The 15206-nt window shown below is 43.4% G+C and overlaps 1 protein-coding gene across 1 annotated transcript in view; it reads left to right on the top strand.

Annotated features, from left to right (window-relative positions):
- The first annotated feature begins 220 nt into the window (after window positions 1-220).
- HSF5 (heat shock transcription factor 5) overlaps window positions 221-15206 on the top strand; it is a 44981-nt gene continuing 29995 nt past the window's right edge. Inside the window, exons 1-2 of the mRNA XM_066366435.1 lie at window positions 221-890; window positions 8919-9293. Of these exons, the coding sequence (XP_066222532.1) occupies window positions 221-890; window positions 8919-9293 (1045 nt within the window). The remainder of the gene's footprint in view (window positions 891-8918; window positions 9294-15206) is intronic.

Below are 15206 nucleotides of genomic sequence, written 5' to 3'. Positions count from 1 at the left end.
ATGCTGGGGGTGCGGCGCCCTGCCCGCGCGCGGGGGAAACTCGAGGCCCCATTGGCCGCGCAGCGAGGCGCGCTGGGGGCTCGTACACCAACGGTCCCAGGTCCGCGAAGGCCCGGCGCCGGCAGGAGGGGGCAGGGCGAAGGAAGGCCGGCGGGGATCGAGAACGGGGTAGGAGAGGAGAGTCAGGCTCGGCGGGCGAGGCCCGGGCCCGGGCGGGGCGATGGAGGAGGCGCTGCTCTCCACCCCCATCAACCCCAACAACTTCCCGGCCAAGCTGTGGCGGCTGGTGAACAGCCCTCGGTACCGCTCCATTCGCTGGGACGGACGCGGCGAGGGGCTGCTCATCGACCAGCCGCTCTTCGAGGCCGAGCTGCTCAGCCCGCCCGGGGCGGGAGCCGGCGGCGGCAGCGCCGGGGGCGCCGGGGCCGCGGGAGCCGCGGGGGGCGGCGCCGTCGGAGGCATCGGCGCCGTCGGGGGCGCGGGGGCCGAGCCCGAGCTCTTCAAAACCACCAACTTCACCAGCTTCATCCGCCAGCTCAACCTGTACGGCTTCCGCAAGGTGGTGCTGGGCGGCCCGGGCGCCGCGGGGCCCGGGCCGGGGCCGGGAGGCGGCGGGCCGGCGGGCGACGGGCCGCTCCACCACTTCCACAGCCCGCACTTCCGCCGCGACCAGCCGCAGCTGCTCGTGCACCTCAAGCGGCTCACCAGCGCCAACAAGGCCAAGCTGGCGGCCGGCCTGAAGGTGCCGTGCCGGCCGCCCAACCGCTTCCAGCGGCTGCTCATCACGTCGGCCTCGGCCTCGGCCTCCGCCTCCTGCAACGCCGCCGCCGCCGCCCCGCTGCAGCCCCCGGAGCCGCCGCCGCCCGCGGGGCCGCGGCCTGACCCGCACGGTGAGTCCCGCGGGGCCGCCTGGCCCTCGCCCTCCGCGGGGCACACGGGCTTTGCCAGCAACCACCATCTCAAAGACATTGTCGCACGTCTTCGTCTTGGGGGTCTCTCTCCGCTGGGCATCCCTAGAAGGAGGTCAGGGCCCGTCATCGCTGTCCCTAGCACCAGCACCCCCTTTCACCCTGCCTCCTGCGGGAAGAGCCCCTAGGCTTTCAGGCCCCCAGGTCCACCAGCAGCCAAAGGAACCTCTGCCTGAGGCTCCCATTCCCCTTGCCTGTCCCCTCTTCAATGCCGTGTCTCCATTCCGTAGCCAGTTGCCTTCTTGAGACCCGGGAGCATCTAGAATATATAGCCCTTTGTTGAAGCAGAGGGTCCGGAAGAAACACGGAAGGTTCTCCTTTGTTCTAATAGGAAGCAGAACGGAGTTACTGTACAGGGAGAGAACTGGTGAAGGGGTCAAGGTAGGAAGGAACAACGTCCGAGCCAAGTTTCTAAGAAAAGCTTTAGACCATTCATACCAACCGAGGGAAAGTGAACAAGGTACCAGGAGTGGAAGCTTGTCCTTGAAGAGACATACCATCTTCCACCATTGACACACTAAGAAATCTTGGAAAAAGTGTCTCGACAAGAATCATATTTTAGGCTCTAAGTAATGTATAGAAGGTTAAGACGGTTATATATTTTAGAGCAAAACTATAACAATGTATTTTATTGTTAACCAGATATTGTTCCTCAGTGGAATGAACTGGCTTAACAATTCTTGCTTAGAGCTGATGCTTATTTTAAAAGGTTATGGTTGGACACCCAGGCAAAACTGATTTTCTTTATAGCTGTTAAGTTTTAGTTACAAAGAATCTTAGAAAGCTCACATTTATGGCTTTTGGATTTTTCACTTTTTTTTTTTTTTTACAGGGACAGAGAGAGGGATAGATAGAGACAGACAGGAACAGAGAGGGATGAGAAGCATCAATCATTAGTTTTTCATTGCGCGTTGCAACACCTTAGTTGTTCATTGATTGCTATGTGCCTTGACCGCAGGCCTTCAGCAGACCGAGTAACCCTTGCTCGAGCCATCGACCTTGGGTCCAAGCTGGTGAGCTTTCTTTTGCTCAAGCCAGATGAGCTCGCGCTCAAGGTGGAGACCTTGGGGTCTCAAACCCGGGTCCTTTCGCATCCCAGTCTGACTCTCTATCCACTGCGCACCGCCTGGTCAGGCAGATTTTTCACTATTGGCAGTAATCTTTCAGTATTTGAAAAAGTTTGTATTTATAAAGCTGTATTTACTAAAAATACAGAAATTCTTTTTTTTCGTATTTTTCTGAAGCTGGAAACGGGGAGAAACAGACAGACTCCTGCATGCGCCCGACTGGGATCCACCCGGTACGCCCACCAGGGCCCACGCTCTGCCCACCAGGGGCTTCGCTCTGTTGCGACCAGAGCTACTCCAGCGCCTGGGGCAGAGGCCACAGAGCCATCCCCAGCGCCCGGGCCATCTTTGCTCCAATGGAGCCTCACTGCGGGAGGGGAAGAGAGAGACAGAGAGGAAGGAGAGGGGATGGGGTGGAGAAGCAGATGGGCGCTTCTCCTGTGTGCCCTGGCCGGGAATCGAACCCGGGACTTCTGCACGCCAGGCCGACACTCTACCACTGAGCCAACTGGCCAGGGCCCAGAAATTCTTTGAGATAGAAAATTATGAACTTGAGTACTGATGCTCTTCCTCTTCTTCTAGGAAGGTAAGAGTAGCAATATTCCCCTTGTCTGTTTAAGGATCTATAATAGGACCTTTAAGAAAGCAACCAGATATACTGAGAATTCATTCCTTACCTTCAAGTAGGAGAGTAATAGGAACAGCTTTAGCATGTTAACATGGATTTAACAAAGATTTCAGGGTTACTTTTCAGTCATGGGAAACTTAAAAAAATAAATAAAGGTAACACTGTGTTCAATTTAAGCTAAGCCTAGAGTTATGAATGAGACAGTACTTTGTTCCTTTGGAATTTAGAAGATAAGGGATCAGGTTGTATCTGTGGAGTTTAGAAAAGAAGGGATTAGGTAAGAGTTCTAGTAACAAGTTGGAAAAATAGCAGTGGCATAGGAATGTTCTAAAGGAATTCTGAAGGAATATTAAGCTACTTCCATCTGATGGCCATTGATTTGGGTGGGGAATTGACTAGGGCAGGGCAATGGAGACAGTATCATGATATACATATGGCAAAAGAAATGAGCATAGAGAGAAAAGACTGGGAAATGTGCTCTTGAGAGAAATAGGATAACCATTTCAAACAAAGAAACATACATACATACATGTAAACATAAAAACAACTCTTGCTCACTTTTTTCTCTTCTCTGATTTTCTCCCCCCCTCCACATATCTTAAACTCAATTGTATTCTAAGGATAGAGAGCCCATTTTAATTGAAGAAATACAGGGGTTAGCTAGGATCTGATTTTCTTCTATTTCAGTTGGTCAGCATTTTAAAGATTATTTGTTGAAAAATATGTATTCAATACTAGTTTGGGTGGGATGTAATTCTAAGTTCAAGAATACTGGCCCACCTTTGTTTTGCTTTAATTCCATGTTCTAAGTCCTTGGCTCTTCTATTTTTGCTCACTTAATTTTTATTTTCCATGATTGTCTTGCTTCTGTGCCTGACTATACTGCCACGTCTTTGTTTCCCATTTTGTTTTTTGTGTTGTACTTCAGTTTAGGGTTTAAAAATACTTATATCTCTTTTACAGTACAATCCTCTGGGTTTTTTGGTTTTTGTTTTTTTTTCCTGAAGCTGGAAACGGGGAGGCAGTCAGACAGACTCCCGCATTCGCCCGTCCGGGATCCACCCGGCATGCCCACCAGGGGGCGATGCTCTGCCCCTCTGGGGCGTCGCTCTGTTGCATCCAGAGCCATTCCAGTGCCTGAGGCAGAGGCCACAGAGCCATCCCCAGCGCCCGGGCCATCTTTGCTCCAATGGAGCCTCGGCTGCGGGAGGGGAAGAGAGAGGGAGAGAGGAAGGAGAGGGGGAGGGGTGGAGAAGCAGATGGGCGCTTCTCCTGTGTGCCCTGGCCAGGAATCGAACCCAGGACTCCTGCACGCCAGGCCGATGCTCTACCGCTGAGCCAATCGGCCAGGGCCTGGGTTTCTTTTTTTTTTAAGCAAGAAGAGGGGAGATAGACTCCTGCGTGCACCCTGACCAGGATCCACTTGGCAACCCCCGTCTGGGCCAATGCTTGAATCAGCTGTGCTATCCTCAGCGCCTGGGGCTGATGCTTGAACCAATCGAGCCACTGGCTGCAGAAGGGGAAGACATAAAGAAGGGGGAGAGAAACAGATGGTCTCTTTTCCTGTGTTCCCTGACCAGGGATCAAACCCAGGACATCTACACACAGGGCCAACACTCTATCCACTGAGCAACCTGACCAGGGCTACAATCCTGTTTCAGAGTGTAGTTCTTTTATCTAGATCCTGAGCCAGCTGCCCTTTGTACTTTTTGAGAATGTACTTGATAAGAAATGTGAGGTTCACATGTTTTCCCTTTTTTTGTTTGTCTACTTTTGTTATTTTGTTTTTAGTGGCAATTTAAAAAATATTTGTTAAAACTTGCTAAACTAAGTAACATAAGGCTGAGTAGTAGATAATCTATCTTTGCCTAGGGCTGCCAAGCTCTCAAGAGGCAGGTTTTGGATAAGAGGCAAGTTCTTTTCCTGGGGATTGATTAGTTCTGATTTATTCATACAGAAGGAATAGACTAAGAACAGAAATTCATTTTGCCCTACATTTCCAGAATTCTGAATTTAAATTTTGCCAAATATATCTTAAAGGCATTCTGAAGATCCGTAGGTGATGATCTGTAAAGTTAGAATAGAATACCATGAGGTCACCCCTAACAGAATAAATAAGAACCGAACATGGTTTAGATTTTTATTTCAAACAATAATTTAAATGAGTGTCCTTTTAACCTGACCAGGCGGTGGCACAGTGGATAGAGGCCATTTATCCGACCCCCACCGCACTTCTGGAAAGGGCACCTCTTTCATTGGTGGTCAGTGAGAGGAGCACTGTATGTGGCGGCCCTCCAATGATCTGAGGGACAGTGAACTGGCCCCTGTGTAAAAAGTTTGGGGACCCCTGGGATAGAGCAGAGGACTGGAATGCAGAGGACCCAGGTTTGAAACCACAAGGTTTTTGGCTTGAGTGTGGGATCATAAATATGACCCCATGGTCGCTAGCTTAAGCCCAAAGGTTGCTGACTTGAGCCCAAGGTCGCTGGCTTGAGCAAGTGGTCAGTTGCTCTACTGGAGCCCCCCTGGTCAAGGCATGTATGAGGAAGCAATCAATGGACAACTAAGGAGCTGCAACAAAGAATTGAGGCTTCTCATCTCTCTCCTTCCTGTCTATCTGTTCCTGTCTGTCCCTCTTTCTGTCTCTCTCGGTACCACACACAAAAAGGAGTGTCCTTTTAATTCTAACAGCATCCTTATGTTAGCAGCATCTAAAATAGGTAACTATTTGGCCGTTACTCAGAATTTATCTAGATAGAAGTAGAATTTATATTTTAATTCAGGTCTAAACCAGAAATTGAGAAATCAAGGTAGAGAATTCTTTAATTAGGTGCTTAAATGAACAGTTTGAAAGTTCATCAACAGCTTAACCCTAAAAATGGTAGAAAAAGGATTACTGAGCTGTTGCACACTGTAGCAGTATGTAATTTTTAGCATGTGAGGAAAAGTCGAGTGTTGAGTAGTTTTGGACCTTAGAAATACCTATTATGAAGAGCAAAAAATGTTTCTAGGTTTCAAGAGAATTGTCAGTGGTAAGGTCAAAGTGTGTATACATATGGAATTACTAGTCAAGTGGTATAAAAACTGCCTTTTTTACTTTAAAGTAAAAAAGGAAAAAGTACTATAGTTTTTAAGAACTATATAATTTAACAGGGCCCTGGCCTGTTGGTTCAGTGGATAGAGCGTTGGCCCAGTGTATGGACTTCTGGGGTTGGATTCCTGGTCAGGGCACACAAGAGTAGTGATCACCTGCTTCTCTTCCTCTTCCTCTCAGCCAGTGGCTCCATTGATTTGAGGGTAGGCCCCAGGGCACTGAGGATAGCTAGGCTAGTTCAGGTTTCCACCTCAGGCACTGAGGATAGCTTGGTTAATTTGAGCATCAGTCCCAGATGGGGGTTGCCAGGTAGATCCTGGTCGGGGTACATGCAAGAGTTCTGTCTTCCTATCACCCCCAACTCAAAAAAATAAAAACAAAAATATAAATAAATAAATAAATAAATGCAATCTTCGGAACTAAGATTATTTTCCCCATTAGGTTTAGAGCTCTACTTCCAGGGTTCCAGATTTTTTTGTGCATATTTGTATGTTTGCATTTGTTTATTTTTATTTTTGGCATTAATGCTTTTTCTCTCTCTTTTTTTTTGGACAGAGACAGAGTCAGAGAGAGGGACAGATAGGGACAGACAGACAAGGACAAGAAAGGGAAAGAGATGAGAAGCATCAATTCTTCATTGCAGTACCTCAGTTCACTGATTGCTTTCTCATATATGCCTTTGACGAGGGAGGGGAGCTACAGCAGAGCGAGTGACCCCTTGCTCAAGCCAGCGACCATGGGGTCACGTCTATGATCCCACGCTCAAGCCAGTGACTCTGCGCTCAAGCCAGATGAACCCACGCTCAGGCCGGCGACCTCTGGGTTTTGAAACCAGGTCCTCTGTGTTCCAGTCCGAAGCTCTGCCCACTGCGCCAGTGCCTGGTCAGGCAATGCTTTTTAAAAAATTTTTATTACTTTTTTAAGAGTTTATTTGAGCAAAAATCAATTCAAATTAGGTAGAGCCAAATCAGAAGTAGAAGTACTCCCTAATGCGTTATTCTTTAGAGCAGCGGTTCTCAACCTGGTCGCGACCCCGGCGGGGGTCGAACGACCAAAACACAGGGGTCGCCTATTTTCCGATGGCTTTAGGTGACCCCTGTGTTTTGGTCGTTCGACCCCCGCCGGGGTCATGACCCACAGGTTGAGAACCGCTGCTTTAGAGGAACTAAACACGATAGAAATAAAATGAATAGTGTGTAACTTGTAGAATGGATTTACAGGTTAAATATTTGAAAATATAAGTTTTTGAGTGCCATTTTTTACCATGTAGTTTAACAGATGAATAGCATATAAATTAGACTTTCCCTGTTTTATAGATTTGTTTAATAAAACAATAGAACAGCATTTGTGAACCATGTAATTTAATACATAAAGCCTTCTAGGAATCAATTAGGCTAGTTTTGTTTATGTTCAAGATACACAGTCTGTAAGTTTAGTTTGAGTTTAGCTTGTAAACATTTATATTTTCCTTGTTATATATAGTATTGCCCTTTCTCTTCCTCATATCTGCTCAAAATTTTACTTAATTATTTTTAGAGAGAGAGGAAAAGAGAGAGAAACATCAATTTGTTGTTTCTCTTATTCATGCCGTCATTGATTGATTCCTACGTACAACCCTGACGGGATCGAACCCGCAACCTTGGCATTATCTGGATGATGCTCTAACTAACTGAGCTACCTGGCTAGGGCAGTTATGTGGATTTTTTTTTTTTTTTACAGAGGCAGAGATAGACAGGGACAGACAGACAGGAACAGAGAGAGATGAGAAGCATCAATCATTAGTTTCTCATTGCGCGTTGCTACTTCGTAGTTGTTCATTGATTGCTTTCTCATATGTGCTTGACTGTGGGCCTTCAGCAGACCGAGTAACCCCCCGCTGGAGCCAGCGACCTTGGGTCCAAGCCAGTGAGCCTTTTGCTCAAACCAGATGAGCCCGCGCTCAAGCTGGCGACCTTGGGGTCCCAAACCTGGATCCTTCCACATCCCAGTCCGACGCTCTATCCACTGTGCCACCGCCTGGTCAGGCCAGTTATGTGGATTTTTAACGAACAGACTCTCCAGGAAACTCAGATGTAAGTCAGTTTTTGAGAGCCACTGAGATCTTGGCTAGAGATATTCTGAAGAAAAAAAGGACATGGGAAATTATCAATTTAAGGAATGAAGAAGAGAATTAAGTCAGAGTTTTCAAGCCTGACACCTCTGTAAGAATTATCATTAAAAAAAAAAAAAATTGAAGGGGAGCAAAGAACATTTCATTTCTTTTTTGGATTGTATTATAATTTTTATTTTCTCATTTATGTATATGGTAGACTGCTTATTTTTGTGCTTATTATTAAGGTTCCTAAATGATTTGAAAGACAGAATGGAATTTCTAAAGCTTTTAGGAAGTAGCTTACAGATCGGAGAAATCTGGGTCAATAAATTGAGGTAAAAGGTAAAATGACTGAATATAAAAGGCTTTTAACATTGAATATTTGATTTAATATTTGATTTGATGATAGAGTTTGGCCACTTTGTCCCTTATGACAGTCATATTGAGAACCAAACAAAAGTTTGATAATTTTTTCAGCATCATACATGTAATCTCATGTCCTGGATTCTGAACTTCTTTTTACAGTACTTAATTTTTGTTGTGTTAAAAATGGCTGAAAGCGGCCCTGGCCGGTTGGCTCAGCGGTAGAGCGTCGGCCTAGCGTGCGGAGGACCCGGGTTTGATTCCCGGCCAGGGCACACAGGAGAAGTGTCCATTTGCTTCTCCACCCCTCCGCTGCGCTTTCCCCTCTGTCTCTCTCTTCCCCTCCCGCAGCCAAGGCTCCATTGGAGCAAAGATGGCCCGGGCGCTGGGGATGGCTCTGTGGCCTCTGCCTCAGGCGCTAGAGTGGCTCTGGTCGCAACATGGCGACGCCCAGGATGGGCAGAGCATCGTCCCCTGGTGGGCAGAGCGTCGCCCCTGGTGGGCGTGCCGGGTGGATCCCGGTCGGGCGCATGCGGGAGTCTGTCTGACTGTCTCTCCCTGTTTCCAGCTTCAGAAAAAAAAAAAAAAAAAAAAAAAATGGCTGAAAACATTTCATAGGTGAAGAGTACTATGTATTTCTTAACTGTTGATTTACTACCAGTGGTGCCACTAAAATTAACAAACGTGCTCTTCCTCTTTTATGCAGGACCAGTGGCTGTAGGACAATTTCATCGGTCATTTCGGCGAGATAGTCTGTCTCCTTATTCCTACATATCAACATCATCCCACAACCACAATACTTTCCCTCTGAAAGGTTTAGATCGGACCCCGATTCCACCTAGAACATGGCAGAACTCTCTTGGCATGCACCCAGGACAAGTAGAAACGTCTCCCACTTTTTCAGATAAAGGGATTCCATTTCCTGTACTGCAGAGGTTTCCAGCTGAAGTTACCTATACCCTGCAGCCCAGCGCCACATCTATACACGTTCAGCAAGGTCCTCAAGCAATGGTCGGAGCCTCCCCGAAATATAGTAACTACACACCCTCCACACAGTACTCCCAGGCCTACTATCCTACAGGTATGAGAAATTCAAGTTCAACAGCTTCTCTTACGGGCCTTTATAAAGTGCCTTTATTTTTTCAGTGCATTTCTGCAGGCTTATAAATACTAGAAATATGAACCTAAGAAATGTCAAAGATGTCTGTCTCATCAAGACATTTTTAAGCAATATATAGAATTTCATGTGTTCTTAAGGGTTGTGAACATTTTGTTGGTGTATGTTTTTAGTGAAGCTTTTGTACCCTCAAAATGTGTCCTAGTCATGAAATTAAAACGTAGTACACTGAGCTTTGCTATAACTGTCCTTGGTGCAGAATTGCTTTTTCTTTTTAAAAAAATATTTATATACAATTACATATTTTATATATTTTTAATTTTACAGGTGAAATTACCTCATAGGACATTTTCTTATCTCAGTAGTGAAGTTTAATAAAAGAGCACGCTCTCCATCTCTTAAAACTAAATTATATTCTTTTAGTAAAAGTGTAATGGTGTGGTTTGACAGTACAGTGCCTGCAGTGTTAATCCCGGCCAGCTAAGAAGGGGGGGGGGGGGTGGCAGAGAGACGAACCTGACGATGACTACTGACTTAGAGCTCAAGCAAGGGCCTTGAAGACATGTTGGTAGATAGATCTCAAGCCGCTAACTGGGAATCCTTATGATAGTGACCATCTGTTTAGCTTTTGGGGGGGGTACATTTTTGCAAGGTATTTTGTTCAAACGTAAATTCCATTTTGCAGAAGCACCGTAGCTGTAGTGTGCGTTTCATGTAGCATGCTTTACACAGGGATGAGATGGGGCAGTAGAAGCAACAAGACAAGGGTCAGGGCTTTTGGAAAAGGCCGGAGAAAGAAGAAAGGGGGCATCTCTTTGCCCTATTAGTTACAACTCTAGAAATATTAATTTACTCAAGATATGTAGATCTGGAAGCAATCACTAGAGGTATTTTTTAGACTACAGTATTTCTTTCCGGCAGGATGACATCAAAAGCTAAAATAAATAGAAGGAATGTAAATTAGATAAAGGAATTGAATATCATAATTTGTAACTGTTCCATTTGCAGCAGTACTCACTGTTTTCTAGCTGTAATATCCAACTGTATTTTACTATCGGCTCATCGCATTCTACCTAAATGTAGTAGTAAAAGGGGTTAATTTCCCCAAAGCATTTAACTGCAATAATATTAAAATAATAAAACCAGAGTTTAAATTACATTGGGTTTTATAGATTTTTTTTGAGCTGCTACTGTTTTTGATGATGGAGTTGAGAAGGAAAAGGGGAAGGGATTAAACCGAGTAAGGATGATTTAGCACTTTTAATCATTTTGCCTATTAGAAACTAAAATTTTTTTCTCTTGTTTATATAGAACAAGGTTGAAGTCTAGTATTTTTCCAGATTGTCAGCTTCTTCTTTGAAAAACAAAAATATCTGTGTGAGCTTTAAAAACTGATGACTAATTTTATGTTATATATCTTATGCATAACAACGAGAAGGATCAGATACCTTTCTCTTACTCTTTATTTTTTGAGAGAGAAACAAGAAAGGAGAGAGATGAGAAGCATCAACTCATAGTTGTGGCACTTTAATTATTCATTGATTGCTTTTCATATGTGTCTTGACCCGTGGGTGGGGGCTCAAGTTGAGCCAGCGACCCCTTGCTCAAGCCAGCGACCTTTGGGCTCAAGCCAGCAATTGTGGGATCGTATCTATGATCCCGTGCTCAAGTCAGCAACCTCAGGGTTTCAAACCTGGGTCCTCAGTGTCCCAGTTTGAGGCTCTTTCCACTGTGCCACCACCGGTCAGGCAGGATCAGATTTTTATTAGTGAGTTTAACCCAGTATTTTAATAAACACATTAAGCATGGCTAGCTACATTATTATTTTGGCTTCATTCCCTGTATTCATTGAAAATATATGTAGAGACAGCTGTGTCTTCCTTATACTTGCTTTACATTTTGTAGCCCATAAACTAGACAGTAACTCTACCTCCCCTCCTTTTACAATAAATGTTTTACAAGAAATGTTTCTCTTTCCTTTCCTAACTTCCTTCTAAACCTTCTCAAACTTCCTAAAGACTTAGAAACTTCTGGGGAGTTGAATTTGGAAGGACTGCAGCAGGGAGCTGTAGAATGTGCTTGGCCTTCCAATTTGGAATTTTAGAGGCATTTTCCATGGGCAGATTAGATATGGTGGTTAGGTTCTATATTGCTATTAGTCATACACTTAAGGTACAGCTGATTATAGTCTGTCTCAGGAGCCAAACTAGCCTGCATGATGGTGTTTCTATGGGAAAATATGTTCCAAATTCCAAACAATCCTCTTGGAGACTCCTGGTTCTAAATTTTGTAAGAACCAGTTATATATTATTTATCAGAAAACACTAGAAATAGTTAATATTATTTATTCATTATAGGAAAACTGTTAAATTATTATGATTTAAGATGTTACTTAAAAATAGTTTATATTAACTTGTATATAAACCATAAATTGCAAATTGTCTCCAAGAATTTAAGGTAAGGACTAGGAAAGAAACATTAAAAGAACAAGTAAGTGCTGCTGAAGTGTTTAATATGGTACACTGCATATGAAGTAGAATCTTGTGTTAATCTAAATGTTTCTTCCTTTTTTAAAAAATTTAGAAATTAAATTTAATGGGGTGACATTGATCAATGAGAGTACATTGGTTTCAGGTGAATGTCTTTATGACATTGAAACTGTTGATTGCATTGTGTGCCCATCACCCAAAGTCAGATCATTCTCTATCACCATATATTTGTCCCCCTTACTCTCTTCCCCACCCTCCACCCCTCCCTCCGGTAACCACTTCAGTTTTATCTGTGTCCATGAGTCTCAGTTTTATATCTTACCTGTGTGTGAAATCATATCGTTCTTAGCTTTTTCTGATTTACTTATTTCACTTAGTATAATGTTCTCAAGGTCTATCCATGTGAATTTTTGTTTTGTCTTTACTAGGGATAGTTGAAATGACTATAAAGTTTCTGAGGTTATGAGAATAAGAAACTCACAATCACATGATCACTTCTAATAATGTAGAGTAGTTCTATGATGTAATGTATGCAAAACTGCTTTGAACATTCTGAAGTACTATATAAATAGAAAGTTGTATTGTTACATACAGAGGATCTACTGTGGAAAAGAAAGTGCCATAAAAATACTGTACAAGTACTTAATTCTTTCAAATTTTAGGTAAAGGAAACAAAATATAGTAAGCAATTTAACCAATAACTTAGTAATTACCTACTTATGAAGAGCATTACAAATAATTTCCCCTGAGAATAATGTTCTATTTAACATTAAGTAGATATTATTCTCAGAGGCAGGATGATAATCACTCCCAAATTCATTTCTGTAAGTCATAATAAAGTAACTAATTTTGGAATAATGTCCATATTAAATGTCCATTAAATTCTTTCAAAGTGAGCTACAATATATGACTTGAGGTTTTGATCAAATTTTAGTAAAAAAAATCTAACTTCATTTAACAATTACTTACATTGAAAATAAACTTGAATCTGGTCTTTCTATAGTTTAACCAGTAAGTTTTGAATTTTGTTGTATTTCATTAATTACTCTAGAAAAGCCAAACATTGAGACAAAAGAATTGCCATCAGACTGACTGATAAAATGACTCGTATGAGTCATTTCCTACATTTTCCATTCCTCTCTTGAAATGTCTGTTTTCTTTGCCTAGCTCATTTACAGTTTTTCACTCTTATCTCTCCTTCAGAGACAAAATGTTGTAGACCAGTAGTAGTTGGTCTGTTTACTTTTGCCCTATATTGAATTCAGAGTTTTTCCTCAGATGTTATTTTCACAGTGTGCTACTATAATTTAATTTCCCTTTTTAATAAAAAGCTTTATTTTAGGCCTTTTTATTTTCCTCATGATACATATATTTGAATGAACATAAGAATATTAATGTATTCATATTTATAGAGAGAATTCCATATTGAGGAATTCTTGTCCTTTGACTAATGTTATAATGCTGAATTGACTCAAAATCAACTTTGCCTTTTTTTCAAAGTTAAGTTTTAAGCTCAAAACAGTGTTTAGCAATTTGTAGCTGCCCTTCATCTCATTTTTTTTTTTTTTTAATTTATTTATTTGAGAAAGGCAGGGGGAGAGAGACAGGAAGATTGAGCTGCTCCTGCATGTGCCCTGACCTGGAATCGAACTGGCAATCTCCGTGCTCCGGGATGACGCTCCAACCAACTGAGCTATGTGGCCAGGGCTCATATTTTATTTAACAAATATTTATATAACAATCACTATGACCAGGCACTGTTCTGAGTACTTTTCAAATGCTCATTCATTTAATTGTCACAACAACCTTATAAGATAGGAAACATAATTATCCTCATTTAATGGATTAGGAAACTGAAGCACAACCAGGCAGAAGCAGAGCTGGGCACAACCCCAGGCGGACTGACTCAAGAGTCCGTTAGTTTGGGCACTGGGCCCTGCTGCCTATCTGCCTCTCATACCATGAGGGCAGTTTTGCTTTGTTTAGTTTTGCTTTGCTTTTTATTTTTTTTATTTTCATTTTATTTTTTTTTTATTTTTTTGTATTTTTCTGAAGCTGGAAACGGGGAGGCAGTCAGACAGACTCCCGCATGCGCCCGACCAGGATCCACCCGGCACACCCGCCAGGAGGCGATGCTCTGCCCCTCTGGGGCGTCGCTCTGTTGCGACCAGAGCCATTCTAGCGCCTGAGGCAGAGGCCATGAAGCCATCCTCAGCGCCTGGGCCAACTTTGCTCCAATGGAGCCTCGGCTGCGGGAGGGGAAGAGAGAGACAGAGAGGAAGGAGAGGGGGAGGGGTGGAAAAGCAGATGGGCGCTTCTCCTGTGTGCCCTGGCTGGGAATCGAACCCGGGACTTCCGCACGCCAGGCCGACACTCTACCACTGAGCCAACCGGCCAGGGCTTGCTTTGCTTTTGAGGGACTCTTTTCTGGTATATCTCCTCCCCAGAGTTAGCTATTCCCAGATAGGGTAAACAGCAGAGATCAGTGGAGGGACCTTCCTGTCTGTACTGCTGGTGGCAGAGGGACTGTCCTGAGTTCCTGACTTGTTCTACTGCAGTAGAGGGAACATACTTCACCTGCTAGAGCGGGAGGTCCAGTTGGGGGCCTCTAAAGAGGGGGGCACCCTCTAATTAATTTCTGTATCTCCGTACGCCTAGCATAGTGCCTGGCTATACTGGGCCCTTGGTAAATAATTTATTGAGTGAATGAAATAATTCTAGTTTTAGCTTTGCAGTGAATCATCTGATGTGACCTTCAGCGGATTATTTCATGTCAGTCCTCCTCAGTGTCCCTTTATATGAAATGGCAGTGATCATTTGGGTCAGGGATTAAATGAATACATTTATATGAATACACTGTAAAATTTAAAACACTATACATATAAAAGACAAGATATTTTAAAAGCTGTCTTTCAAATAAGACTAGATATTAACACTTTAAAGGCTAAATATTTTGTAATCATATATACTCCCCCCCAAGGTACATAGGATTTTAAAATTTTTATTGAAAAATATGTATCATATCATTATTTAAAAATTTTTCTGAATTGACTCGGGCAAAAAGTGCTGCTTATTATTGTTTTAAAGTACATTTAAATTCTAAAGATCTGCTCTTCGGGCTTCTAATCTTACCTAATGAGCATAAACAAATGTATGCTTTTGGCATGACCAAGAGTGTCCTCATGCTGTCACGCCTGCGCTCAGGCAGTCTGTATTGTCAGCTTCTCTGAAAAGGCTGGATTTCGTTCTTATGGAAAGAGGGATTTGGTGTAGTTATACCAGGAGGTTCTCTTCAGCTGCCACAGGAAAAGCACAGTTATTATTTGCCTTTCTTTTTTTATTGAGATAAAATATACATAACATAGAATTTACTGTTTGCTTTTTTTTT

This window comes from Saccopteryx leptura, chromosome 2 (genome assembly GCF_036850995.1).
Source record: "Saccopteryx leptura isolate mSacLep1 chromosome 2, mSacLep1_pri_phased_curated, whole genome shotgun sequence".
In the NCBI taxonomy this organism is placed as follows: domain Eukaryota; kingdom Metazoa; phylum Chordata; class Mammalia; order Chiroptera; family Emballonuridae; genus Saccopteryx; species Saccopteryx leptura.
This window is presented reverse-complemented; position numbering and strand designations above follow the sequence as displayed.